Source organism: Colletotrichum karsti, assembly GCF_011947395.1.
Source record: "Colletotrichum karsti strain CkLH20 chromosome Unknown Scaffold3, whole genome shotgun sequence".
Taxonomy (NCBI): domain Eukaryota; kingdom Fungi; phylum Ascomycota; class Sordariomycetes; order Glomerellales; family Glomerellaceae; genus Colletotrichum; species Colletotrichum karsti.
The window spans coordinates 348822-375005 of record NW_024065903.1 but is presented as its reverse complement, the minus strand read 5'-3'; the positions used below and the strand labels follow the sequence as shown (position 1 = coordinate 375005).

The window sequence follows — 26184 nt, the reverse complement described above, 5'->3', positions numbered from 1 at the left end:
CGAATTTTTTTCTTGTCAACGGTTCTCTAGGAGGTACATTTCCCAATTTCAAGTATCGACATATGGATGAGAGAGCAACGTTCGTCAATAGAACCATGAATTCAGTTGCATCTGTGGCGTAACTTTTGAAATCGAAGACGCTTGTCTGTATATTTACATTTATGGACGAGCTTAATCGCATGGCACTGAGGCCGGTGACATAAAATATAACGGAGTATGAGAAGACACAATATTAGGCAACGACATGGCGGTGAAGTCCCTGTCATCTTCACACTGTCAACACGAGTCGCCGGAAACCCAATAACAGCAGCGACATATGTAATCGTGCTCTGTATCCAATAATCAGTGAACATCGTGGCATTGTAACTCGGGTTTTCGCGTGGATTACAACATGAATACACATCTGCGTACATCTGTGGTGGTCACGACGTCGACGCCAACACCACTCCTCCTCAACCGAGCAAGCATCCTTCCACAATCATACTCAGAAGAAGAAACGTAAGATCCTAGGCCTTCAGCTTCAGATCCAAGTACATTGAGGACCTCTATATAGAACGTCAAGAAATGGACAAGGATATTAAACGTCGAGATTAGGGGGTTCACCCTTGGACGGGGCAAGATAACTGCGTCCTGTTCCCTATGAGCGATGTAGAGGCTTGTGGTTTTGTCGTTTGGGCCAATGTATCGTGGAACTTTTGTCCATGTCCCGAAGTCCCTCACGACCTGGTTGGCCGGGTGTGCTCAAGATGGGGATTCCGGTCCGAATACGTAGAGAGAGAAGGGAGGGGAGGGGGGTTAGAGGCAAATCACGGGTAATCCCTAGAGTTCTTCAACTGAGTGGCAAAAGGGTTCACCGCAAACTGTGGTTTCTGGCAATTCATATAAACGCTCTCACTCGTGATACTTCCGGGCACTGGGCCTCTTCGACCAAGACGAGCACATCTGCCGCCATGGAAAGTGATACGAATCCCTGTCCACGCAGAGTTTCCTGCTTTGCTGTTTACAATGTTGAGATGTACTATGGTCTCGCGAGCTGCTTGTGCTTCGCTCGTTCAGCTCTCGGCTTCTTCGTCTCCTTATTCGCACACGTATATCCTGTGTGGTATCTGCAGAAACACGCAAGCATTTCGTAGGATTCTTCGCATGCCCACCACGCTCATCATCAGACTTGGTTCAGATTGATAGATACCGAAGCATCTTCATTGAAAGCACACGCGCCGACAGTTGTCAATATGAAAGTTAGAGTGCCGACGGATTCCAGTCCCTTATATAAGTCAGATGTGTCAAGAAAACCCACAAGTATCGCCTCGGTCTGTATACTAAAAGCTGGCCTTTCCCACGTGCTCCCATGTCGTCGTCAATGTCTTCCTCGTGGCCAGAATAGCGAGATATCATACATTGCAAATGTTATAAAGCTGAAGCATTTGGAATCCAGTATGACGCCGCCAGTGACGTACACGTTGAGAAGAGAGATGCCCCGGAGACAACACCACAATTGACCCAGGTCATGCTTTGGATCTTTAAATTCTGTGAACAGACATACCGTCAAGCACCATCACAGCTGTGCTAACTCACGCCTCACCATCGTCCACATCCGTCACCTTCTAAGTATACCGTGGCATAAGACGCAATGCAGACGAACAAGCGTGGCAATCTAGTTCCACCTACACGTAATGAGCACAACGCCGGACTGGCCACTGATGGATCACGCCTGCAATATTTGAGTACCTGACAAGAATACAAATGATCTGTTACAGATCATTAGAAAGATGCAGTACCTCCCGTCTCATATCTTCTTCAGAGACTGCTCACAAATTCAGACCTCACATAGCCTCATCATACACAGCGTAACCGTGCCATGAATCAACATACTTCCATCACACTGGAAGATGTGTCTCACTATACTGACATACGTTGAATATAAATCATTTCACTCGGCGGCCCCTTACGACCCAGGCAGCACCAACATAGCACGGTTGCTTGTGTCCACTTGAATGTCACGGCCCAAGACAACCGCTAAGGTGCCGACTGTCCATCCTGTGGCGCTTGATCTCTCCATGATCCTCATGACCGGGACTAACCAAGTAACTCGCTCCCCGTCCTCGATGTCCGTCTCTGTCGCCCAAGTATACAATTTCCTGACAACGACAGGATTTCTCGAATGTGACCTCTTCGCACCCTCATCGAAGGCAACATAATCCTCGCTGTACACGGCCCCAAGTGCGTCGACCTCTCCGTTTCTGCAACGGCAATTCGGTTGAAGATGACCGTTGGCCAAATCATTGAACCCTTGTGTGTCCTGCTATATTTATGTCTTCTAGCTGGCTTAACAGTAGAAGTCCTCTTGGCAGTGTAGCATCCGAACAGATGGTCTTGCTTGTGTCAAAATGACATTGTTCCATATAAACTCCTCTACCTTTGTGACGGACAGCGTCCTTTTGTTTTTCCTGGCGTCCTGAGTGCCTCTGCACTTTGGACGGAGTAGAACGGCTAGACTGGACAGGTAACATGGGTCAGATAGAGTGTTGAGACAATTTTCAATCGAATCATGATATTACAAGTCTGCCGACAGCGGCAAACAAGGTTCTCATGGAACTTCACCACAATCACATCACAGAGGGTTTGGGTCAGTTTTAGGATCATATACAGATGTGATATACTAGCCGAGACTACGAAAAGAGGAATCACCATGCAAGCCGCGTCTTCGCCCCGGACCTGTCTATTGAAGCCGAGACCTACCCTACGGCGCAACCAGACATGGACTAAACCGATATTACCCACGCTTTGCAGCGCTTATTCGTCAACAACGGAGGCAAACTTGTCCAACATCTGCTGCTGGATCTCCTCGTACTGTGATGTAATTGTCAGCAAACCAAACATTAAAATCTTCGCAGCTGAGACGTACCTTCTTGGAGATAGCCTCCTGGCCTTCGGTGGGAACCTCGAACTTGAGTTGACGCAGCTTAGATTGCAGGTCGGACGTAGCCTCACGAACTCTGGCCCAGCTCTGACCCTGAGCAATAGCCTTCTGCGCCTCGTCGTGGAAACCAACCATCAACTTCATCATCCACTCAGTCTTCCACAGAGGGCAGAACTGGTCGTAGTCTGAGTAACCGTTCTGCTGCAAGAAGTCCTCCTTCAGGAGAGCGGCGATATCCAGAGTAATCTTGTCGGGGTCAGACAGCGCACTCTTTCCGACCAGCTGCACGACCTGGTCGAGCTCCTCGGAGTCGGACAAGAGCTGCTTGATGCGGTCACGCAAGCGGGGGAATTCGGGGTATTCCTTCTCGTACCACTTGTCGAGGACCATGGTGTACTTGGAGTAACTGAGCGACGTGTTGATGGAGGGGAAGTGCTTGCGCTGGGCGAGCTTCTTGTCGAGACCCCAGAAAACTTGTACAATACCGAGAGTGGAAGTCGTAACGGGATCGGAGAAATCACCACCAGGGGGACTGACGGCACCGACAATGCTGACACTGCCGGATCGCTCGGGCGAACCAAGAGACTTGACGCGGCCGGCACGCTCGTAGAAACTGGCGAGTTTGGCACCGAGGTAGGCGGGGAAACCTTGGTCAGCAGGCATTTCTCCCAAACGACCGGAAATTTCACGAAGAGCCTCAGCCCATCGGGAGGACGAGTCAGCCATCATGGCGACGTTAAGACCCTGGTCACGGAAGTACTCGGCCACAGTGATTCCGGTGTAAATGGAAGCCTCACGAGCGGCGACGGGCATGTTGGAGGTGTTGGCGATGAGGGTGGTGCGCTTCATGATGGGCTCCTTGCGGCCGTCGACCTCGATGGTGAGCTCGGGGAAATCCTTCAAGACTTCAGCCATCTCGTTACCGCGCTCGCCGCATCCGACGTAGACGATGACATCGCTGTTGGAGAACTTGGACACAGACTGACTAATGACAGTCTTTCCGCAACCGAAAGCACCAGGGATGGCAACAGTACCACCCTGAACACCGGGGAACAGAGCGTCCAGCACTCTCTGGCCGACGACGAAGGGCTCGTTGGCCTGAAGCTTCTCGGTGGTCGGACGGGGAACTCGCACAGGCCAGGACTGCATCATGGGGTATTCGGTCTTCTTGCCCTCGAACTCGACTTCGAGGAGGTTCTCCTCGACGGTGTAGCTTCCCTTGTTGGCGATCTTGGTGATGGTACCGCGGGCGCGAGGAGGGAACAGGATTCTGTGGGTGGAAATGAAGGAGTTCTCGTTGACGGTACCCCAGACGTCACCGCCGGAGATGTGGTCGCCGACCTTCAGGGTAGGGACGAACTCCCATTTCTTCGTGCGGTCGAGAGCGGGAACGGCGATACCGCGGGGGATGTAAATGGTCTTGGACAGATCGCTGATCTTCTCGAGGGGTCTTTGGATACCGTCGTAGATACCGTTGAGCAGACCGGGGCCGAGCTCGACGGAAAGAGGCTTTCCGGTGCGGACTACGGGGTCACCAACAGTGACACCAGCTGTCGTATGTCAGCTGGGTAACTCTGTGTAGGAAATGGATATTTTGCGTACCAGTCTCCTCGTAAACCTGAATTGTGCATTGGTCGCCATTGATACGAATGACTTCACCGACCAGGTTATCGTGACCGACTCTGACCTGTGACTTGTCAAAAGGCCATCCCAGATCCCAGTCAAACAATGCAACCTACCAACTCGTACATGGCAACACCAATCATGTCCTCGGCAACAATGACGGGACTGTGTTATGGTTAGTCGTCGGGCGCGGCAGATCGAGGTAAGGGGGCGAGTCGGGGAGCTTCAAACGAACCCAGAAATCGAGAAGATCTTGCCTGCACGAGGACGTCAGTCAAAGCCATTATCGACAAGCTCCAGTAGAAAGAGCTGCTTACCCTGAAGAGAGTCATCTTGCTCGTCGGCCTTGCTGTCTTTCTTCTGCTTCGTGGGAGTCCTCGGTCAGCTTCCAATGATCGAGGTCGGGTCGGTGGGGCAGGCATATGCCGCATAACAGAGGACGGGCAATCGGATTGCTTACAGGAGGCATGGTGGGCGTTTCGACGCGAGCAGGGCTCGGCTCGTGGAGAGTCGTCACAGGAAGAAGGTCGGTCGGTAGAGCAGAAGGATCGGGAGTTGAGGGGGAGGGCGGGATGGATGGTGGTTGACGAGGTGTTGTTGGAGGAGATGATGGTAGAGGATGAGCAGAAGCTATTGCCAGAGCTTCTACGACGTCCACTTGGCTGCTCGGGTGCGGCTGCGGCTCCAGTGCATGTCTGGCTGGGGCAGTCCAGCTGGCACTGGGATTGGTGCGGCCAGCCCACGCCTCAGGTAGCGCATGTAAAAGTGGGACCGATGATGTATGACCGGGGTCCGTGCCTGCTGAGGAGGAGCCTCCTGTCGTCTCCTGTGTCGCTGGTGCTGGTGCTGGTGCTGTTGTCGCTGAAGGATGGATGGCGCCTGTAGCGTCAATTGGAACCTGCAGATAGGTACTTCTGCCGCCACTCGTCGCTGCAGCATCTCGAGGAATGGGAGGTGAGACTGGTGATACCGGCGACGATGCCGAAGAGGAGCCATCACCACTCTTTTCCTCTCTGCTTCGGGCAAGCAATTCGACCAGAGACGGCCGCGCCCGGAGCCGAGGACGCAGTCCGACTTGCATGCACTTGGATTCAGGAGGTAGAATGAGGTGATTCGGCTTCTCGCATTTGTAGGTGTTGTGTCTTTAGTTTGAGTTTAGTTCGAAGCGCGTGACGAAAGCTCCGAGGTGTTACACTTGATGACGGCCTTTGTTCAGGGAAGGAGTTGATAACTACACTGCAATAACCCGGACACTCGCCAAGCGAAAACCCGCACCTCAGGTTGCGGTCAAGGTTGGGCTTGCGGGAGTTGCACTGCCACGACTCCGTCCCAAACACCATTTCCTTCTCCGCACGCCGTTGTCCGTGAGACAGAGTCGCGTAGCTCTCTAGATGGTGTATCAAACTTCACCGAAAGGCTCTGCCCTGAACAACACTCGACGATCATCGTGGCCAACTTGCTTCACACATAAACAGTTACTACTATTCAAATCTAACTACGTAGGCAAAACACGTTGTTCCTCGAAACGTTTCTCATAACTGGTCATGTCTGATAGACAACCTCGGAGAAACGACAAACTAGCTAAACGCATAGGCGCCAGTTTTCCATTTCCCTCCAAAAGCACGCAGTGTTTGCGTCGTACATTCGTTATTATCGTCATTATGCCATTATCCAACGGATCATCATCGTGAATGACCGCCGGACTACCAACCAGACATACGCCGATATGAGCCCCCATTTCGGAGCTCCATTACTCTCGCAAATACTCTCTTTCGTGCCACCAGCAGGCTATTTGCTGCTTTCCAGTGGCCTTCTTCGTTCTCTGCTCTTCCTCCTCTCAAACATGTTCTATGCTCGGCGGAATGACCTGTCCGCTAACCCGACCGTTTTGAGCGGTCCGGCACAGTGGGTGCTTTTATCTATACTTGAATGTAATCCATGCGGTGGCGCTCAGTTATGTACGATGCTGGCTTTCTTCATGTACGATGGAGGCATGTCTTTACGCACACGATCTCCAATGTCCAATCTTGAGACGTTGTTCGACCCGTTATAGCTCAGGCCGTGGTCTCCAAATCGATGAGCTGCTCCTCTTCGTCATGCTGCTTTCGCGGTGGAGAAAGACTCCTCTCCCACTCGTCCATGAGGTTGTTGGCAGTGCGCTTAAGATTGCCAGGGGAAAGTTTGTTCACCACCTGAGGGAGAAGCTCACCCAGTTGAGTGGGTGACAGAAGGGCTGACTCGGGGCGGGAGTCAGATCCGGCCGAAGTATCAACGGTGATAGGCGACTTCTTCTTACTGGGTGCGTGTCAGTACAGTACGGGTCAATGCGTGGGCGATCTTCTTACAGTGGTGTCACGTTCTCGTCGTTGTTCTCGGACATTGAAGCTATTCCTTCAGCTCCACCAACGGTCGAGCCGCTCCAGCGAGCTGACTTGGCAGACGAAACAGTGGGCGATTCCCAGTTCGACCAGTCGTCATCAAACGAATCAAACGTCAACGGCGTCCACGAGAAGTGCTTCGCCTTGGTGGTCGTGGACTTCGCGGCCGGCTTCGGGTTCGGTCGTTCTTGAAATGGTCTGGCTGACTTCGTAGGGGTGTCGACGGGCGAGTCAAAAGCAGAGCTCAATGGCGCTCTGGCTCGAGAGTTGAGCGCCTTGATGGTGTCATGGTCGCCGAAAGACCCTACCCTCTTTCCGGGTTCTGTCGAGCCAGGGCGGCTGATACCATGGATGGGCTCGTCGCCGACAGTGGCCTGACGGATATCCTCCACAAAACTCCAGAGACCTACTCTGAAGTCTTGCGCAATCTGCTTCACTCCAGGTGTAGCCGTGTTGTAAGTCCGCGGTTGCCAGGAAGCCCTCTTCGGCAGTGCCGCATGTGTCGGGGTCATCACTGGTGAGCGGAGCTCCAACGACCTGACGCTGGAGGCGTCCTCGTGGACAGCGAAACCTTCCGGTTTCGTGGGCGAGAGCAGCGACAGGGTCCTTGTGTGCCCGCCACGGAGGACTCTTCGTCTGTATTCTCGTGGGCCGGTTTGTCCCTGCAAATCTCTCAGAAGCGCCTTCCTCCTATCCAACTCAACACTCCGTTTCGAAGCCGCTTCATCATCATCTAGTAATGATGGCTCAAACTGCGGAGCCAGAGGGCGCTGGGGCAGCTCTCTCTTTCGCCGAGCTGACTGGGCGGTCCAGTCGTGCTTCAATTTCGCGAGTTCAGCTTCGGCGCGCGCCAATTCCTCCCGGATCTCCAAAACTCGACGCTCTTGCGCTGCTATCGCAATGATGAAGTCGTTAGGGTCGGACGGGGAGGTGACAGCTGAGGTGTCAGCGGGTGTGGGAGGGTAAGACGCTGTCGCGACTGAAGCTGGCCGGGAAGGGTCGCTGGTGGGAGGAGCGATTGGCAGTGTAAGCGACAGGCGATTGGTGTTACGCGATGCATTGGAAGTCGAACGTGCCGCGCGTGAGAGGCGTTCTTGTGTCGACGGTGTCGGAGGGGGCGGCGTCGTGGCTTCCGGGGTTTCCATCTCTCCTATAAGGGTCTCGACTTGCATGTCTGCGGGCTTGAAATGGGTCGGTCTTGGGAGCAAGATGGGCTGGGGTGTGAATGCCGTCGTGGTCGTGGCGGGCGAATCGGCCGGCGGGCGCTCGACCACAGAGGAACGACGGCGAATCTCGTGGACGCTCTGCATCTCGGCACGAGCAAAACGGTTGCGTGACGCCTCCCGAAGCGATTGACAGTTGGCGGTGTATGCCCGGCGGCGCTTAGGCAAAGAATGAGAGGGAGAGGCGTTAGCGGCCTTCCGAATATGCCTTTGTCTCCAGGCGGCGGAGGAGTGAGCGTGGTTCGTTCTTCTGGCAACGATAGCCTTGTAGTTGTTCAAATGTTTTTGGTGGTCATTCAAGAGAGTGTGAGAACAGGTCGAGACGAAGCAGATTTGTAGTAAGAAGATGGCTGTCATGGAGAGGGTGGAAAGAGGGTCATTATTGACAGGCAGTGTTTGTTGTTGCAGAAGCAAGCGAGAAAAGCCCCAGCAAGAGTGGTGCCAACGATTAGCAGGAGCCGGAGACTGGAGTGAGAAACGGGGTTGGGGGTCTGGTCTCTCCTGGGTCTGGGTCTTTGGTTCTGGGGGGTGTCCAGGTTCAGGAACCAGACCTCGTCGAGTCTTCTCTGGGTCTCGGTCGGGGGGTGACTGAAAGAGGGTTGCAGGCGCAATGGAGGCCGCGATTGGACAGCGAGATTGGCTGAGCTGGCGTGGCGGACGAGGGTATTTTGCTCCTTAGATAGGGGGTGCCGGGGCAGAAATGTAGTTAAGCCAGTGGGTGTGGCCGCTGTGGAATCTTTTATCTCGCCTGTTTGCCGTGCCTGGGAAGGGTTGAATGACGGATTCGGGCACAGATTCCCAGTTGGAGGACGACAAGGACTCGAAATGGGGGATTGTGGTGTTGATGTAAAGATTGCGACGGACAGAAGGATGATGAGAGACGGGACTGCGACTGGGAGGGCAGAGGCGAGGCCCTTGGTTGTGGCTCCGAGCTGTCAATGCTGGTTCTGCTTGAATTGGATTGCTTGATGCCTGCTGGGTTGTTTTTGATGATATCGGTCCGGCAATGTGAGTATGAGTCTTGCGTGTGTCCGTAGTTTGATACTGGTATCCGTAGTGGACGTGGCCGTCCTGGGGTCAAGCAGGGGTGACAAGGAGACCGATGTCAGGACCCAAAGTATGAGGTAAGGTATGAGCAAGGAAAGGCGAAGCAAGGTATCCGTAAAGGAAAGGACTGAGACCGAGAGTTCGGACGACAGACGAGAAGCAAAGGCGAATGAGATGAGATGGTATGGATGCCGAGAGTATCTGTAAAGTTGAAAGTATCGAGAGCGGCAGCAGTAGTCGCAGCGGTAGTTGCAGCAACGGGAGGCGGGAGCCAATGAAAAAAAAAGGCGGGATGTGAGATAAAGTAGCAATGGGTGGGAAGAAGGAACGATGTTTCTGGTTGCGCAATTGGGATTGGGTGGGAAGTGAAGAAGAAGAAGAAGAATCCAATCGAGATAGAGAAGCGGGTGTCGAGTCGAGCAGACACAATGGAAGGTGAGGTGAGGTGAGCGAATGTACGGATAATGCAAGTCTTTGTTGGCTTTGGCCCTTGGGTTGTTGGGATGGGAACCAAACGGAACGGGAGCAGATGGTCTGACCTGGGCTGTTGATGACGGCAGTATGGTGGTTTCCTGTGCGGTTCGCATTGCTTTTTGTCTATTACACCCATTATTTACATCCATAGACCCTGCTGTTACTTGGAGGCTCCCCTCTTTTTGTTTTGCTTTATAAAGCCTCATAAGTCATGTCGTGGTAAGGTTTTTAGCATGGCATGGCAGGCCGGACTTGTCACAACAGCCAGATCTCACTGGCACATGTTTCCCATTGTTTTGGCGTCCGCCTCGCCCGATCAACCAGACGAAACGAAACTCGACCATTGTCCAATGTCCATGTCCAACGATCCAAGTCCATGGCGGAAGGTTGCAGCAACGCCGGTGCCGATCGACTAAGATGAACGTTTTTTCAGGGGCTTGCAGCAGCTTGCGGCACCATCTTGTGCGACAGCCTGTAGGAAGCTGCGGCTCCTGCAGCAAGGAGTCAGGAACCGATGGGCGCCCCGACAACAGGCGTGAGATGGGCGACGGCGTCTTCTTGGTGCCGGACGGGGAAGTCTTGGAAAAATGGCCCGAGGCATTGCGCAAGAAGAGGATTCCCGGAGTTTTGTTGACAGTTACTGGCAGCACTGGACTCGATCCCTACTCCCTAGCAGCGTGGCATGGCCGTCGCCGGCATTGCCTGGCAGAAAGGATCCCATGTTTGCCAGTTGGATTGAATCCAGTATCACAAGGGTTCGCAGGAAAAAGCTGGGATGAACCGTGGCTTGTGTGGAGAGCACCCAATTTCACAATTTCGCAAATATTAACGGCCAATCACAACTGCAGTTTGTTTCCCCAAATCTCAACCGGCCCCACGTGATTGCCTGTCATGGCGACGACGTCCTTCCCCTTCCTGCTGGCTGCTGCTCCTTCCAGAACATCTCATCCGCCCACCTGCGTTGTGCGTTCTATTTATGCATTTTTGCTGTGCATTAAACACACACCCATGCACAATCGCACCACCCACAGCACTCGCAATTGGATTCGAGCACGGCCAGGGTCGTCCTCTCCACTAATTAGACGACAGCGCGCACCACCCAGACGCGTGACGCGACTTCCTACAATCGATTTGATCGTCTGCATGAAGCTCTCACGAGGCACAGCTGACCTGCCTAGGTAAGCCAGCGACCGCCCAAAGAAGAAGTCGCCAGTCAATCACCTTAGGCATTCACTGCCTCATTTTCTTGGGTGTCAAAATCTCTGTTGCCTGTCTAGTGACACATACACGTGTGTGAACTGGTCTCTATTTCACCCTTTGATCGCGTTCTTCATATGTCATTGACAGACAGCTTTCAAGTTGAACTACTTTTCCTTCCCAGTTCTGGAGAGAGAACCGCAACACATCTTAGGATGCTTGACCCGTCACGATGACATTTCCTTTTCTTCTTGTTTGCGACCTGCTAGAGCAGGCTCATAGACAATCCAAACTAGGCAATGCCGCCATCGACCAATGCGTGACAAATTGGTTCAAACAACATCGCCGCCGTATCGACGATTCAGCAACCAGCGCTTCCGCTCTCCTCTCTACCCTGCTCCCCGAAAAGCGCACCGATCGAGTTTACAACATTCAAGCCGACTCGCTGTGCAGCATCGTTGGACGCATTCTACGTCTCAACCAATCGCGAACCCAGGAGTTACGCCGATACAAAAAGGCTGGCCTAGGTCTGGACTTGGCGGATTGTATCGAGGGCAGCATCAAAGAAACCGTATGTACTCCCGGCCCTCGGTTGAGTTGCTTCCGAGCAGTTAAGATCGACGCTTGAGAGTTCGTGTGCTGATAGTAACACAGCCATGCCCGTGTTACGATCCAAGAAGCCCTGTCACCATCGAGGAAATCGATGCAACTCTTCATAGCATCGCAGCGAGATGCAGATTCAGCTCTCCAGCTGTTCAGGCGTCTCAGGCTCATCCGAGCAACAACGACCGCGATGAGCTCCTTCGCTGGTTGTACCTTCGCATGTCAGCAAGAGAAGCCAAATGGCTCACCCGTCTGATCCTCAAGAACTTCCAACCAGTCATACTGGACCCAGGGCGCGTGTATTACTGCTATGACCCCTCACTTCCCAGGATACTCAGGATCCAAGACAACTTCACCGCCGCCCTATCTCTTCTGCAGAAGTTGAAGGATGACCCTTCTTTGCGCGATGAGACCGGGAGCAAGAGGCGTGAAGGCCTGTTGAAGCACCTAACACCTGTTCTGGGCGTCAAAGTTGGTCGACAGTCATGGCTCAAAGGACGCAGTATCAAACATTGTATGAATATGGGTCATGGTCGGATGAGCTGTGAAAAGAAGGTCGATGGGGAATACTGTCAGGTCCACATCGATCTGAGCAAGGGACACAATTGTATTCAGATCTTTTCCAAGAGTGGCAAAGACAGCACATCAGATCGTGCAGGGTTGCATGGGTAAGTCGTAGATCTCCTGACTCTAACTACGCAAGCTCATGACCATACAGAGCTATCCGTGACTCGCTGAATATCGGAAAACTCAAATGCAAGCTAAATAAAGGCTGTATCTTGGAGGGAGAGCTTGTTGTCTACAGTGACAAGGTATGTCTATTGACATCTGGAGCTTTCATCTACTGACAACAGGCAGGAAAACAAGATCCTTCCTTTCCACAAGATCCGCAAGTACGTGTCTAGGTCAGGCAGCTTCCTCCATACGGAGGCTGACTCGCAGTAAGTACCGACCTTCCAACATGGATGATAGCCTAGCTAACGCCAGTAGACGACACCACTATGAGCATTTGATGATCATCTACTACGATGTTCTCCTCATCAACGACGAATCACTTCTCGGCGTTCGACACAGTGAGCGTTTCAAACGTCTCACTGACTTGGTAGACTGTCGTGAAGGTCACGCCGAACTGGTCGAACGTCAAGTCATCTGCCTCGACCAACCCTTGGCAGCATCCCATCTGAGAAAGGCGTTCGCCAGGTCTATAGCATTACGAGATGAAGGCCTAGTTCTGAAGCCGGACGACCCTTATTTCGACTTCAGCCAAAATCGGCGAGCCTTTTCTGGTTGCCCCATCAAGCTTAAGAAAGAGTACATCGGCAGCTTTGGAGATGTGGGCGACTTTGCAGTTGTGGCCGCCCGATACGACGCAGACAAAGCAAAGTGCTATGAGATTCCTAACCTACAATGGACACACTTCTATCTCGGTTGTCTCGACAACAAAGAAGATGTACAGAGATACCAGGCCGCGCCCAAGTTCACTTTGGTTCACCAAGTAGAGCTCAACAAGGAGATGCTCAGGACGGTGGTAACTTACGGCAGGCCTGCCCCGGTGCCTTTCGAGGACAATGACACTCTGATACTCGACATCGCGCCAGGAATCGCCCAGCAAAAGATGCCAACAGTGGTATTCACTGAACCCCTGGTGTTTGATGTCCGTTGTTTCTCGTTTGATAAGGAGGGAAACACCGGTTTCTGGCAACCTAGGTTCCCTCAAGTGTCAAAAGTTCACTTTGACAGATCCTTCCTCGACACGATCTCTTTCACCGACCTACAGAAGGTAGCAGAGGACGCAACGACTACCCCGATCATGGAGGACAGTCAAGAGATGCTCACCTGGATTGCTGCGCTGGAAGGCGCAGACCCGCGCGGAATTCCCGTCGACGCTACCAGCCAGTCGACAACCACCTCTCTCATGACACCTTCCCGAACCTCGTCCGTCAGACCTTCCACCTCACCAGCTCCATCACCTCGAAGCCCATTGATGCCGCGTCGCTCCCTTCCATCCTTACTGGAGATGCCGGAAACCCCTCCCCTCACTCCACCAGCCTCATCGGATCCTGCAGCTACAGCCATCGAACCTGCAAAACAGCCCATCAACAACATAGCAACAGAATCTAGCGGTACATGCAAACGTACCCACGAAAACCTCAGCGCGACCCCACGCCAGAGCAAACGACCACGGGTTTGCTCCGAGCCTTGCGTCGAGAAGCAAAAGCCCACAGGCCAGCAAGCTCGTCAACCGCTCGGAGAGTTGAGCGTCAATCAAGCGACTCCTTCCCCCCTCGCCTCTCAACAGTCTGCATCGCGGAAGCAGGTCGAAGCAGTCGCAGCACCGCTGGAATCAACGTCGATTGCACCTACAATGCCTGAGCAGCAAATCACCGACACTTCATCGTCTGCAGAGGCGGCAACTGCGGACCTCACTATCACTTCCCCGCCTCAGCCCGCTCCTGCCACCCGCACATGCGAATACGCAGGCACTCACTGCATCCTGGCAAACCGCACCGCCGCCCTCCTCTCGCCCTGTATCGCCAATCAGCTCTGGATCACCGAGAACCTACTCCCGTCCCATGGAATCCACCAATGGACGGCGGATCTCCAAGCTTGGGCCGAGATTCCAAGGAAGCACGGCGCCCGCAAGATCTGCTTCGTCGAGCACAACCGCAAGGAATCCACGAGAACCTTCTTGAGGGCCGTGGAACAGAACCCGCAGTACTCTGCCAGCGGTAAGCGCGAGTGGATCGAGGTCTACGATTGGCGTCTCCTGGAGGATGTCACTGCTCTGGAAAGAGTTCTGAGGGGCTCAGGTTCGTCGTCCTCAGTCAAGCGCCCCGACCCAAAGCGCAAGTGGTTCGTTGGATTGGTTTAGCAGGGTTCGGCATCGCCAAGGCTTTATTACTTATGTTTAAGTATACAATCAGTCACAGTATGCGTCAATCATCATAGAGTAGTCAACGGAATCACGTTTTGAACAATTTTTGACCATTTTCAAGCCGGCATTCTATGCCTTTGCCTCCTCTTCCTTGTACAGTCCCTTATAACTCTCCCTCAGCCTCATGAAGAGGTGCTCATCCGCAGTCATGACCTTCCTCTCCGCGTAGGGGTTCGCGTTCGGCGTGCCCTCGGGCGCCACGAACCCCTTCACCCTCTCGCTCGGCACGGGGTCGAGCGCGACGGAGCCAACCGGGTGGCAGAAGAAGGCCATCGAGTAGCGCGGCCCAGCGTCCGTCTCCCCAGTCGGCGCAGCGTCGCCACCGAAAACAACACGGTGGACGGTGCTCCGGAACAGGCCGTTGGTCCAGTACGACAGCAGGTCGCCGATGTTGACGAGGACGGGCGGGAGCTCGTCGGCCTCGGTGCCTGGCGGGGTGACGGGGACGGGGGCCCACGAGTTGTCGCGGGTGAGGATCTCGAGGCCGGCCTGGCCGCGGAGGCGGAAGAGGAGGGTGACGGAGCCGTAGTCGGAGTGGGCGCCGGCGCGGACGTCGTCCGGGTCGGCGGAGGCGGTGACGGCGGAGGAGGGCGGGTAGTATAGCATGCGGAGGATGGTGCCGGACTCGCCGCGCTCGCGGAGGTGGGCGGCGGAGAAGAAGGTCGGGGGGTCGACGTCCAGGCCGATGCCGAGGAGGTGCAGGAGTTCGAGGCAGAGGGCGTGGCACTGGTCCCTGAAGGAGTTGAGGAAGGGCTCGTCGGGCTGGATTGTTGCGGGCAGGGGCTGTTGGGCCTTGCCGTCTTTGAATTCGCCGAAGTTGAAAGCTCTGTTTTGACGTGTTAGTCGGGTGCTTGTGAGTGTCTTGTGAGAGTTGTGGCGGGTGAGGGCTTACTCTTTGTAATCTCCAACCTACGCGTAGTCAGCCATCATTTGGTTCATGTTGCTTCATGAGATTTAGAATGACTTACTCGCTGGTTCTTCGGATCCAGTGTCTCAGAATGCATGCCAGACCAGCCGCGGTTGTTCTGCTGGATGGTGCATGCCGCCTTCTCCTCCACAGGGGCCTTGAACAGCTTCTTCGACTATTCAGACTCAGATTAGAGGTCGACACTATATTGCAACCGAGAACGAAAGACTCACCAGGTCAAACGCAGCGTCGATATCGCCGAGGTTGATGTACTTGCCGGTGTTGCGGATGTAAATGAAGCCGTGCTCTACCGCGGCGTCGACCAGCTGCTTCGCGATGGCCGTTCTGTCGACGCCCGGCGCGGCGATGTCGATGATGGGGATGTTCGCGTTAGGTGCCATGTTGTTTCCTTTCTTACTGCGTGACTTGAATTTCACAGACAAAACAAGACAGGAATGAGAGAAAGATGAGTCGAGCGAGCAATGAATGGCTTGGAGGGGCGAGGTTCACCCGAAGTCGCGCGAAGTGGGATGCGATAAGCGATAAGAGTGGGATGTTGGAGGGGCGGGTAGGACCGCTCGGGACGGGGCCGGACGACTTGTGTAATGTCTATTACGCAGCTTTTGATAGCGGACTTGCGGTTGGAGATAACTGTAATCAGATTGCGACGGTGAGGGTTATATATTCAAACGCTTTGATATAATGCGTTAATAGGTAAGGCATTGGGAGGAAGGATGTCGCCGATGACCGACGCCTTGGTAGTGACGGTAATTCTTACCTAGATGCACTAACAGGGAAAACGGCGGCGGACAGCAGAAGCTAAGACAATGGCAAGGGAATAGAGTTCCGTCACAGGAAAGACGTCTGTGCCTCAAAGACGAAATGTTCCAAATGCGGGGTTGAGGAGCGTCTTGTATTCAAGTGAAGAGGCTCGGACGGGAGCTCAGTCAATCGCAAACCGAAGAACTCCGAAGACTCTGGCCACGCGAGTTGCCGTGTGGCTTAACTTGGTATCAGACCAAAAGTCCTTGGTGTTGAATGTCTGGAGATCGTTATTGGCCCACAAGCTGGTTATTCATACTAAACCCTAGGTTAGCTCAATTGAATGGCAGTTTGCTAGGATGCGGTAGCTTCTTCGCAAAGAGCTTGAGCTATGAACAAGAAGCCTTGCAAGCCATTGTGTTGGGGTTGGAAATAGCATCATCAACCTTGATAGGTGTCGAGGTAAATCGATCTCGATTAACGCCGTCAGTTCTGGTTCCTCTACCTACCTTAGTTAACCCGGGATGCGGTATTTCATGAGAGCATGCAGTTATTGGTGCTGCTATATCAAAACTTCTCTTCAAAACTTCATCAATTGCTCTGTGCTGTAGCGATTCTCCAATGCAAGGGTAGGCGGAATGAGCATCCCTGGCGGGACTCAGAGATGCGCAATGAATCCGTTAAAGAGCGGGGGGCTGGACAGGCGGGGACGGAAGTCGAGCAAAGCTTCTGGTGGTGCCGGGAAATGGGACGTGATGCGTTGCCGGGGCCCTTTGTATTTTAAACATATCGTCAAGTACGGAGACTATGAGCTCGAGACTTTGGGGTTTGCTCATCCAACGTCTTCTAAGATGGGTTTTCTTGCAGAAGTTGGATTGTTGTAGTTGCAGGTAGATCAAGGAAAACGAACTGGGAAATAAAGGCGCATGATCGCTGCCCGTTTCCTCAGCCCGTCTTTTCTAGCCGGAACATGGTCCTGTCTTTAGCAACTTCCAGACATGAACTTACTGTGATTGGATTAAAACCAAAACCCAGTAAGTGCCTGTCTGCTGTCTTCCATAAGGTAGGTAGGTAAGGTAACCTGGAAGTTCCATCCGGGCAGGGTTCCACCCGACCTCTCCCGTCGTCACCGGGGCGGGCTCCTGCCCGTCGGCGACGGATGTCGCAAGCCACAGACGGGAAGAAACACCGCCACAGGTCACGAAACAGCTGTAACACAGGCAGGCGCTAACCCTACTACTTTCCTAGCGCCCCGAAACTCAAGGGTTGGCCAACTTGCTCCCCCTGTACAGCGGTACGGTACCTCGCACCTATGTTCCTGAACCCCAAACTGTCCCAATTTATCTCCCGTCGCCAGAGTCCTTTTTTGAAAGCTCCCCTCTTCTTTTTTTTTGAGACACGGCTTGTCAGTGTCATTGGCCTTCCAGTGGCCTTCTTCTTTTTCATGACAAGCTCAGTTATTCCTTTCGAAGTCATTTGAGCTTCTCCAAGACCGCGTCCGACCACTTTTGCTCTCCTGAGAGGTCTCGCGACCCAAGCTCCACCTACCCGATCTTCCCCCCCCCAAACGGCTCGTTGTCAACTCGAGCTCGACGAGCTACGCGTGGTCGCGCAAGGTCCGACAAGATGCCTTGTGAGTCCATCCTCTGCCTCTGCCCCAACCGAAATACTTCCTTTCGATGCGCTCGCTTCCTACATCATCTACCTTGCCCGGAACCTCACCCTCCCGTCACATGCGTTCAAGGATACCTGCGTCATACCCGCTTCCTCCCCATTTAGCGCTTGGGGGTATCCGATTCCACGCCTAAGTGGGCATCCCGCACGAAGAATACAAACATCAGTCGGCCGAGAAGGAAGCGGCTTCTTACATCTTCTGCTGGCGCCGGAGCTCCTCGAGCTTTGCGTTGTGTCTGCGACGCTACAACACCACACACATCTGGCCTCAGTTCGCGATACCACGGCAGCTACACACTCTCGCTTCCAGTCATACCTCTCTGCGACCTGGCCTCACCACCTTGCATCTCGCATCTTGTGGCATGAACATCACTAACTCAACATGGTAGTTCTTGTGGAGGATGCCTGGATCAATAACCATGCATCGTAAGCACGATCTTCCCTAGATTCGGTCTACACGCGGCTAATATACTTTTGAAATACAGAACCCACAATGTCTCCGAACTCGATGACTGCGCGATAGCAATCGATGCGACATACTACCTTCAGCTCTTCCTCGATACCCCGCCCGCTCACGAACCGCTCCTGCCCGCTCTTGGTGGTATGACCGGCATTGAGTATCACCTCCGAGCGGATATTGAGCAATGGAAGGCCAACAACATCACCCCCTTCTTCATCTTCGATGGCCAGTCTCTGGCCGGTCAGGAGGAGGTTGCCGTGCAGCGGGGAAAACTTGCCAACCAGAAGACGAACGAAGCCTGGAGCTTGTATTTCAACTCCGAGGCGGAGAAGGCGGTCACGGCGTTTGGTCAGAACAGCGGTAGGCATCACAGCCTGCGCCGAAATAAGCGATATACTGATGACAGCAACTATAGGTGCCTTTCGCATCCAGAATCTCTACCCCTTGCTTAAGTCCATTTTGAAGGACAACAACCTGCACTTCCTCGTGCCCCCATACAATGCATCTGCCCAGGTTAGTGTGCAACACTGGATGCTTTGTAGGAGCTCTGCGCTGACCAGCTATTAGCTCGCCTACTTCGACATGATTGACTCGGATCAGTGCGCTGCGGTCATGGGCTCTCAAGAGTTGCTCCTGTACCCCATCCGCGACACTGTCATCCGCTCAATAGACTGGGAAGCGAAGCAGGCCACCTCAGTATCCAAGAAGAAGCTTCTTCATGTGCTTAACATCGCAGAAAGCATGCTACACGACGCTCTGTTGATGACAGGAACATCTTTTCTGCCCCCTTTCCCCCCACTTCAGGACGTATCACTCTACCCTCGCCAGTCTACCGTCAACGATGCCGTGAACCTGCTCAGAGCCTCAGAGAAGTCTGTCCAATCGGCATGCAGCTCGTATGGGGACGTTCTGAAGTCAAAGGACCCCAACTGGCTAGACAAGTACAGAAAGGCCAGGATGGCCGTCCACCACTTCATTTACGTTTCAGAGGACGGCGAGGTCAAGGTTACCGACTACGAGCACATTACTAGTGACAACCATCTTTACCTCGGTTTGCAGCTCCCCGGAGAGCTGTATCACTATCTCAACACCGGATTGATTAGCGCTCGCGTTCTCGATTACATTACTTACAGCCGGATCATCGTGACGCCAACGTTGGATGGCGTTGCCTCGGAACAGTACAAAAAGTTGATCACGAACCAGCTTATCCCCTTGAAGGAGCAGAGCATCGGCCTCATCATTCCTAGGCTGCATCGCGGTCTTCAGCACAAGCCCATCCACGTCAAGGTGTGGTTTGACGACAATTTCTCCCATGAGATCACCAAGCTGCTTCAACCGTCTCCGACTGTGCCTGCTGCTACATGGGATGTGAAGGACAGTTCCTTCAAGATCGTGGATAACATCGACGAACCTGCTGGTTCCATCGCTTTCGAGTTTAGCGCACTTCTGTTCCCGGAGTTCGTCAAGGCGACGTTCCCCCAGGAGAAGCGTATCACCGGTATCGACTCCATCCAGAATGTCACCGCAGTGGCTATTTGGAGATTCCTCCATCTTCGCGGTTACGTCGACGATTCACACACGCTCACCAACTGGGGTAATGCTGTTGCCAGCGCCATCTGGGCTATGAAGGACTCTCTGAAAGATATCCAGCTCCCTGACGGTCTCAACATCTTTGAAGCTATTCTAGCCGCGTTTGAGCTCATCAGATTCGATGTGCTTAATGCGCGACACCGACACGAAGAACTCAACGGAGCTCCGGTTGCTGGCAGTGATGAGGACAAGGCCAGCATCGTTCTTATCAGTCGATGTGCTTCACTGCTCAAGCTTCGCCATGAAGCCAACGGATACACCGGTCCTCTTAACAAGAACCTTCTTTTGTTCCGCTCGCTATCTAATGCGGTACGCGAGGCCGATCGCGATCTTGTGGAGGCGATTGTGGCGTCCATGTTCTTGTACGCGCAATCGAAGAGAGACAGAGACGATTATTTGGAGATCAGCACCACGTGAGCACACCTGCCGATGTGTTTGATAGAGTTACTGACGTTTCCAGGTTGCCATTCCTCTACACTCCAGACATTGCTCTGGGCATCGCCGTCAAGACATTCATGGACGAAATCCCCGCTGGCGAGAGCAAAGAGAAGCGTCAAGCCAGACTTGCTGACTTCTCTGAGAAGTTCTTCCCTTATGCTACCAACTTCAGGGATGATGTGCAACTGGCGTTTGCCTTCTTCGATGCGATTAACAAGGGTGTGCAGACTCTCAACAAGGAGGTATCTGCGGCCGATAAGGCCGTGTGGTCGACGGCAAGCAAGTATCTAGACCAAAAGCGGTTCTAGTGCCGGTATTTTCTGGTCTTGCAGCGAGGCGTTGGAGAAACAAAAAAAAAGAATTAGCAGGCCGAGGGGAGAGATATGTCACATGCCGCTGTATAGAAACAGTGCGAGGCTACTCGAGACAGGATATGAAGCAGTTGGTCATTCATAGCTCGAGGCACCAATAGCCACCGGCACTACTCAACCCATCAGACTTCTAGTTTGCATTACAACCTACACAGAGTCACAGGTTAGCTGTTCTGTATCCACAGGAAGAAGTAGAAGCGGTTTATCCTGGAAACCTGTTTGAATGTGCCTGAAGCTATTGACCCTGCACCTTGGTGGGCCGAGCAGTCCCAGCGAAGACCCGACTGATCTCAATAACCGTTCGTTAGCTACTCCGTACTCTTTCAGAGTTGAAATTGTATCGTCTGGTTTGAAGCGCGGCAAACTGATGTCAGTAAGTTCGTTGTAAGAGTTCTTTTATGTATCTACTGCAGGCCATTATCAAGGACGGCCGCGAAAAGAACTAAACGTCTGCCTCTCTACCTTGGCCCTGCTAGTAGTCGTGATCGTACGCAACCTCCCAATGTTCCCTTGAACACCAGCTGCTTCCCAATGCCTGACAAAATCACTTAGTAGCCAAACACCGATGCCATGTCTTTGGTATCTCCTGTCAGGAGACTTGATGTTCCTGACTCCCCATTCCCCTGTAAATGTTTTCCATCTGCCTCAGTCCTTGAATGCAGTTAAACTCCCCTCATGATATTAGCCTACGTTTGATCGGCTGGGGCACGGGGACCTCGTCGATGGTAGTCTCTTCTTTCTTGAGGACCCGTTCGCCCATTTGACGGATCTTCTCGAGCAGGTGGCTGTGAAAGGCAGAAATTGTTAGAAAAGCTTACTTTGAAAAGCGAGTTGAAAGAGTGCGAGAAATAGATTCCAGTGTGCCTGGCAGGATTTCCTCCTCATCTGATGATTCCGCAACAGTGACGGAACGTGGCGAAGGTGGACATTGATGAGTTGTAAGTCCACTTGGACTGGTCTCCCAGAAGGGGGAGACGTCGTCAGACAGACATGTGTACCGGAAGTGAGAAGATGGAGACGGGGGGCCATACTCAATGGGAAGGTGGTTCTTAACGCCCTCAGTCACTGCCAGATCGATGCGCGCGTCTCGGTTTTCGTCCTCGTAGTGCGCCTCCTGGATGTGTTCTTGAATCCGCTCGCGTCCTTCGTCCTGTTCAGCGTTGCGCACTAAGAACCCGCAGCCTTCTTCATCGCAAACCCAGGTGCCGTTGGGTCCTTTCGCGTCGGTTGTTGGGAGGTTCTCTGCTCGAACAACCACCTTCAAAGCACTAGGCGAGCCGTTCGTATCAATCTCGGAATCGTCGTCGATGGAGCTGCTAGCGCCGTCATCCACGTTATCATCTTCCATTCCCTCGTCGTTTTCCGAGTCATCGGGATGAGAGATCTTGGCTGCCTTGGACCCTCGAGAAACGGTGTCGGGCGTTCCGTCTGTGGAGTCGAACCTTCGTTTGCTTCCCTTGCTACCGACTAGACGAAGGGCTGACATCTTGCCTGCCGGACGCCCAACACGCTTGGGTGGGGGAGTTGCGAGTGCTGCCATGTCGCGTGGTTCGTTGAGTTCAGCCTTCACAGTCTTCGCCTTACGGCGTGTTAGCTGACTTGGTACTTGCTCCAGTGAGATATTCTCAAGTTGCTTGCGAGGACCAGCGGCGATGTCTTGCAGTTCCCCCCAGAACTTGGAACCACCCCACGCATCCTCATCCAAGCGTTCCAGAAGCTCCTGGGCATAGTAGCTCAATATCTCGGATGAGCCCTTGTAGTGCTTGATGCTGTGTCTGTAGTAAATCTTCGACGAGACCTTTGAGAGCGAGCTTTTGCTTAGAGGTTCCAGTTCTGGCCGGAGCTCCTCAAGGGCTTGCAAGATCAAGTCAATGTTTGACTGTTCGCCTGAGGGTTGGTTCTGCGCCGGTCGTTGGGGCAGCGTTAGAGGCACGGCGTCAACATCCATTGCCTCAACAGACGCTGCTTGGGTCACTGCGGGAGATGTCGACGGGGGACTTCGTGATTGTGCCTGTGTCTTGGCCCTAGACCTGGATCTGATGCTGACCTGAGAGGTATTGCTGACGTCGGGAGTGTCGACATCATCACTGGCAACGCCAACATCCGGTCTGGAACGTTGTCGTCTTTTCGAAAGGGCTTTCTGCGCAGGGGGCTCATCAGATGCGACAGGCGGGGCAATGCTCTCCGTCTCTTCCGGGAGCTCTTCCTTGATAGCCGCGTTTGCTGCCTTTTTCTTTCTGGACTCCAAGACGGTTGTATGAATGTCCTATTGAGAAGTTAGCGGTGCAATCGGGCCTGTTCGTAGCAGTCGGCACTTACACGATGTCGTCCTACCATCCACTTGAAGAATACGGTTGGAGACCAGTCAAAATTTGGGCTATCCTCGTAGAAGTGAGAGATGAGGAAGGGAGCGTGTTCATCGCAGCGCGACACAACCTCGTCATATGTTGCGCCATCACCCACGGCTACGGCGTACTGCCGTTCGTTAGCACGAGCCGAGAGGTGCTGCATCGGCAATTTACCTTGAAGAGCAGAGTCTCTATTGTGAGCTCTTTCGGTGACGCCTTCCTTCCCCTCTTCTTGCCTTTCTTTCCAGACTCGGTGTCCTTCTGGTGTTCCTCGATCGCCATCATTATGCCGTAGTAAATCGAAATGCCTTCAATCGTGTGATCGAAGATCGGCCTGTACAGGGCGGAAGGCGGTTGAATTTCATACCAGCCGCATTCGCCGCCAGCCCAAGCGCCATATGTGACGACCTCGCTGTCGATACTGCCGATAGCATATCTAGTGCACAACTTGGTCTCGATCAACGCGGACTTCGTGGCGGGGTTCTTGGCTGCGCAAGATTAGCTAGGGAAAGCGACAGAAGCTAACAGAGGATGCAACCTACCTCTTTTCTTTTGCTCGCCGTCAATTAGGACGCGGCCGCGAACAGTGAAGGGGCCTTTGGTCCCGACGGTAAATAGCTCGACGGTCCTGCCTGCCCTGTCGTAAATCGTCGCATCCTCCAAAACGAAAGTTTGTAGCGCATCCGCATCTTTTAGCGACCGGTCGAATTTCTTGAGAACATTGAGCTCATTGGTATAGGCGTGGCTGTCGTGGTCCAAAGTTCCGGTCGTTGAATCGGATGTCCTCCTACGTCGTCCGAACATTGTGCCGGCCTTTCTCAGACCGCGATGCACGCAGTGGATTGAGCAGCTGTCATTAAAATTGTGTGAGCAGATCGCGAGAGCCCGTTCGCGGTGTTTCGGTTGCAAGGTGAATTGAGGTTGAGGGAGAGTACGGTAGCGGGGCGACGAGTTGCGCCAATGTTGGTGAATGGTGTCTGGAAGTAAGGAAGGGCGCGCGGGACGCGATCTCATTAAGCAAGAAGGCGCGAACATGCGCACCTGCCCTTCAACCGTGCTGCGGGGCACTTTACGCCTCTGCTGCCCCCACCAGAGCTGGCAGGGCACCCGGAGCACCGACCGCAGGGGATCTGCTGGCTCAATGACCCAGTGGCAGGGGCTCAAACGTCCGAGAACCAATCGATAAGAAGATAACGCGCGCTGGAACGTCCCTTCCAAAAAAATTTCCCAGAACTGCAAGCGACGAAGCGCAGACTGGAGCGCAAAAGTTAGAGAAGGCGCACCTCATCCACCCCACCAGCTTCGGTCCTGCCTTTCTTTTATTTTTTCCTTCTGTTCCATCACCTTGTTACTCGAGCGGATGCGAATTGCGTCTAGTATATTGAAGATGGCGAAGGACACCGTGCTCGAAGGCGTCTTCGGTAAGCCTCAACCCTCGTTTCCCCTTCTTCCGACACCTTGTATTGGTTCTACCCTCTTCAATGCCTCGTCGCGCAAGTTGATTCCTCGTCGCTGACAATGTTAACACCACTCAGCCATCAACAAGCCGTACGGCATGAGCTCCGCGCAGGTCATTCGCGATGCTCAGACGCAGATGAATCCGTCGGCGATGTTCAAGCCCTTGATCGAGAGGGAGATCGCCGCTAAGAACGCAACTCCCTCGCACGAATGGAAGCGCCGCCGCCAAGTCAAGAAGGACACCCGCGTGAAGATGGGACACGGCGGAACGCTCGATCCTATGGCTACCGGTGTTCTCATTCTCGGTGTCGGAACGGGAACCAAATCCCTCGGTTCATTCCTCGACTGCACCAAGACATACGAGACCGTAGTGGTTTTCGGCACAAGCACAGACACTTACGATCGCGTCGGAAGAATATTGAGCAGGAGACCCTATGATCACATCACCAAGGAACAGGTCGAAAAGGCTTTGGATGGTTTCAGGGGCAAGTTCGAGCAGATTCCGCCTCTCTACTCTGCGCTCAAGATGGAGGGCAAGCCCTTGTATGAATACGCCCGAGAAGGCAAGGCCATCCCGAGAGAAATCGCCGGTCGCGAAGTCGAAGTCACAGAGCTTGAGCTTGTCGAGTGGTACGAGCCCGGATCGCACAATTACAGATGGCCTACCGAGGAAGCCGAGACCGCAGAGAAGAACCTTGCAGAGCAGGTTTGGCGGGTGAAGAAGCAGCAAGACACCAACGGCGGCAGGAAGTTGTCCCCAGCGGAGGAGAAAGAAGAGGAGAAGGCCATTTCCGAGCATGAGTCTTTTAAGAAGAAGTTTGAGGAGCGCCAGGATAACCTCATCCGAGACAAGCCTCCCAAGAAACAGCGCCCGCCAAAGAGTAAGGCTCTCATGTCTGGTGCTCTTGGACAGCTGCCTGCCGGAAAGGGCTCCAACCTCATAGCTCCACCACCTTCGGAGGATGAGCCCTTCCCATGGACCGATAAAGGCCCTCCGGCCGCCAAGATTCGGATGACAGTCACGTCTGGTTTCTACGTCCGCAGCTTCTGCCACGATCTGGGGGCGAAGGTTGACTCTGCTGGTATCATGGCCGAGTTGGAACGTTCGCGACAGGGCGACTTCGAGGTTCGCACCGAAAACTGCCTGGAATACAGCGATCTCGGCGAGGGCGAGGACGTCTGGGGCCCCAAGCTCACTAAAATGCTGGCCTCCTGGCAAGAGAAGTACCCTACCGGAGCGCCGCAACCGCAGAACCAGCGCAATGGCAACCCACAACAGCAAGATAACTCTCGCAACAATAACCAGCAGAAGAAGCGCAAGTGGGGCGATGACAGAAAGAACAACGAGGACGACAGAAATGCCAAAAAGAGAAGAAACTCTAGCTCGGATGAGGGTGAAAAGCCCTCCAAGGCGCCCAAGGTTGAGGTCAAGACTGAGGAAGTGAAGGCGTCCCCTAAGGGCTCTCCTAAGGGTTCACCCAAAGGCTCACCCAAAAGTTCGCCCAAGGCAAAGACCCCAACAAAGGCAGAGGAGGCTGAGTGGGAGGGAATCAAGGACTGAGTCCAAGTCCGCATAGACATGAGCTCTATACACACAGAACATGGGCCTGATGATATCCGACTATTTGCAATTGGGAGAGGCATGGCGTAATAGGGCATGATTTTACAGGACCTCAAAAGCATTCCAGGCTGATGCCATTAACTTGCTGATGACATCCAGCTTGGCTATCCATAACGATGGGAGTAGATTCTTGAAGCGATCGTACAATTCATTCT

The 26184-nt window shown here is 53.5% G+C and overlaps 7 protein-coding genes across 7 annotated transcripts; 3 read left to right on the top strand and 4 right to left on the bottom strand.

The window, feature by feature from the left end:
- Positions 1 to 2793: 2793 nt before the first annotated feature.
- CkaCkLH20_01211 (uncharacterized protein) lies at positions 2794 to 5231 on the bottom strand (the record flags this gene model as incomplete). Its single annotated transcript, XM_038883930.1, has 7 exons — positions 2794 to 2850; positions 2906 to 4470; positions 4523 to 4607; positions 4660 to 4708; positions 4779 to 4800; positions 4861 to 4906; positions 5004 to 5231. The coding sequence occupies 7 exons, from the start codon at positions 5229 to 5231 to the stop codon at positions 2794 to 2796; spliced, it is 2052 nt and encodes a 683-aa protein (XP_038750522.1).
- A 1366-nt stretch (positions 5232 to 6597) lies between these two features.
- Positions 6598 to 8501, bottom strand: CkaCkLH20_01210 (uncharacterized protein; the record flags this gene model as incomplete). Its single annotated transcript, XM_038883929.1, has 2 exons — positions 6598 to 6838; positions 6889 to 8501. 2 exons carry the CDS (start codon positions 8499 to 8501, stop codon positions 6598 to 6600), a joined length of 1854 nt encoding a protein of 617 aa, XP_038750521.1.
- Positions 8502 to 11094: 2593 nt separating this feature from the next.
- Positions 11095 to 14337, top strand: CkaCkLH20_01209 (ATP dependent dna ligase domain protein; the record flags this gene model as incomplete). The annotated part of the gene is made up of 5 exons (XM_038883928.1): positions 11095 to 11433; positions 11517 to 12133; positions 12184 to 12277; positions 12324 to 12406; positions 12456 to 14337. 5 exons carry the CDS (start codon positions 11095 to 11097, stop codon positions 14335 to 14337), a joined length of 3015 nt encoding a protein of 1004 aa, XP_038750520.1.
- Positions 14338 to 14469: 132 nt separating this feature from the next.
- Positions 14470 to 15708, bottom strand: CkaCkLH20_01208 (2og-fe oxygenase; the record flags this gene model as incomplete). Its single annotated transcript, XM_038883927.1, has 4 exons — positions 14470 to 15226; positions 15293 to 15309; positions 15369 to 15482; positions 15541 to 15708. The coding sequence occupies 4 exons, from the start codon at positions 15706 to 15708 to the stop codon at positions 14470 to 14472; spliced, it is 1056 nt and encodes a 351-aa protein (XP_038750519.1).
- A 2417-nt stretch (positions 15709 to 18125) lies between these two features.
- Positions 18126 to 20539, top strand: CkaCkLH20_01207 (putative XPG domain-containing protein; the record flags this gene model as incomplete). Its single annotated transcript, XM_038883926.1, has 5 exons — positions 18126 to 18169; positions 18229 to 18563; positions 18619 to 18716; positions 18771 to 20206; positions 20254 to 20539. 5 exons carry the CDS (start codon positions 18126 to 18128, stop codon positions 20537 to 20539), a joined length of 2199 nt encoding a protein of 732 aa, XP_038750518.1.
- A 736-nt stretch (positions 20540 to 21275) lies between these two features.
- CkaCkLH20_01206 (uncharacterized protein) lies at positions 21276 to 23754 on the bottom strand (the record flags this gene model as incomplete). The annotated part of the gene is made up of 5 exons (XM_038883925.1): positions 21276 to 21387; positions 21634 to 22868; positions 22922 to 23077; positions 23125 to 23438; positions 23493 to 23754. The coding sequence occupies 5 exons, from the start codon at positions 23752 to 23754 to the stop codon at positions 21276 to 21278; spliced, it is 2079 nt and encodes a 692-aa protein (XP_038750517.1).
- A 556-nt stretch (positions 23755 to 24310) lies between these two features.
- On the top strand, positions 24311 to 25969 carry CkaCkLH20_01205 (TruB family pseudouridylate synthase containing protein; the record flags this gene model as incomplete). The annotated part of the gene is made up of 2 exons (XM_038883924.1): positions 24311 to 24371; positions 24486 to 25969. 2 exons carry the CDS (start codon positions 24311 to 24313, stop codon positions 25967 to 25969), a joined length of 1545 nt encoding a protein of 514 aa, XP_038750516.1.
- Positions 25970 to 26184: the final 215 nt, after the last annotated feature.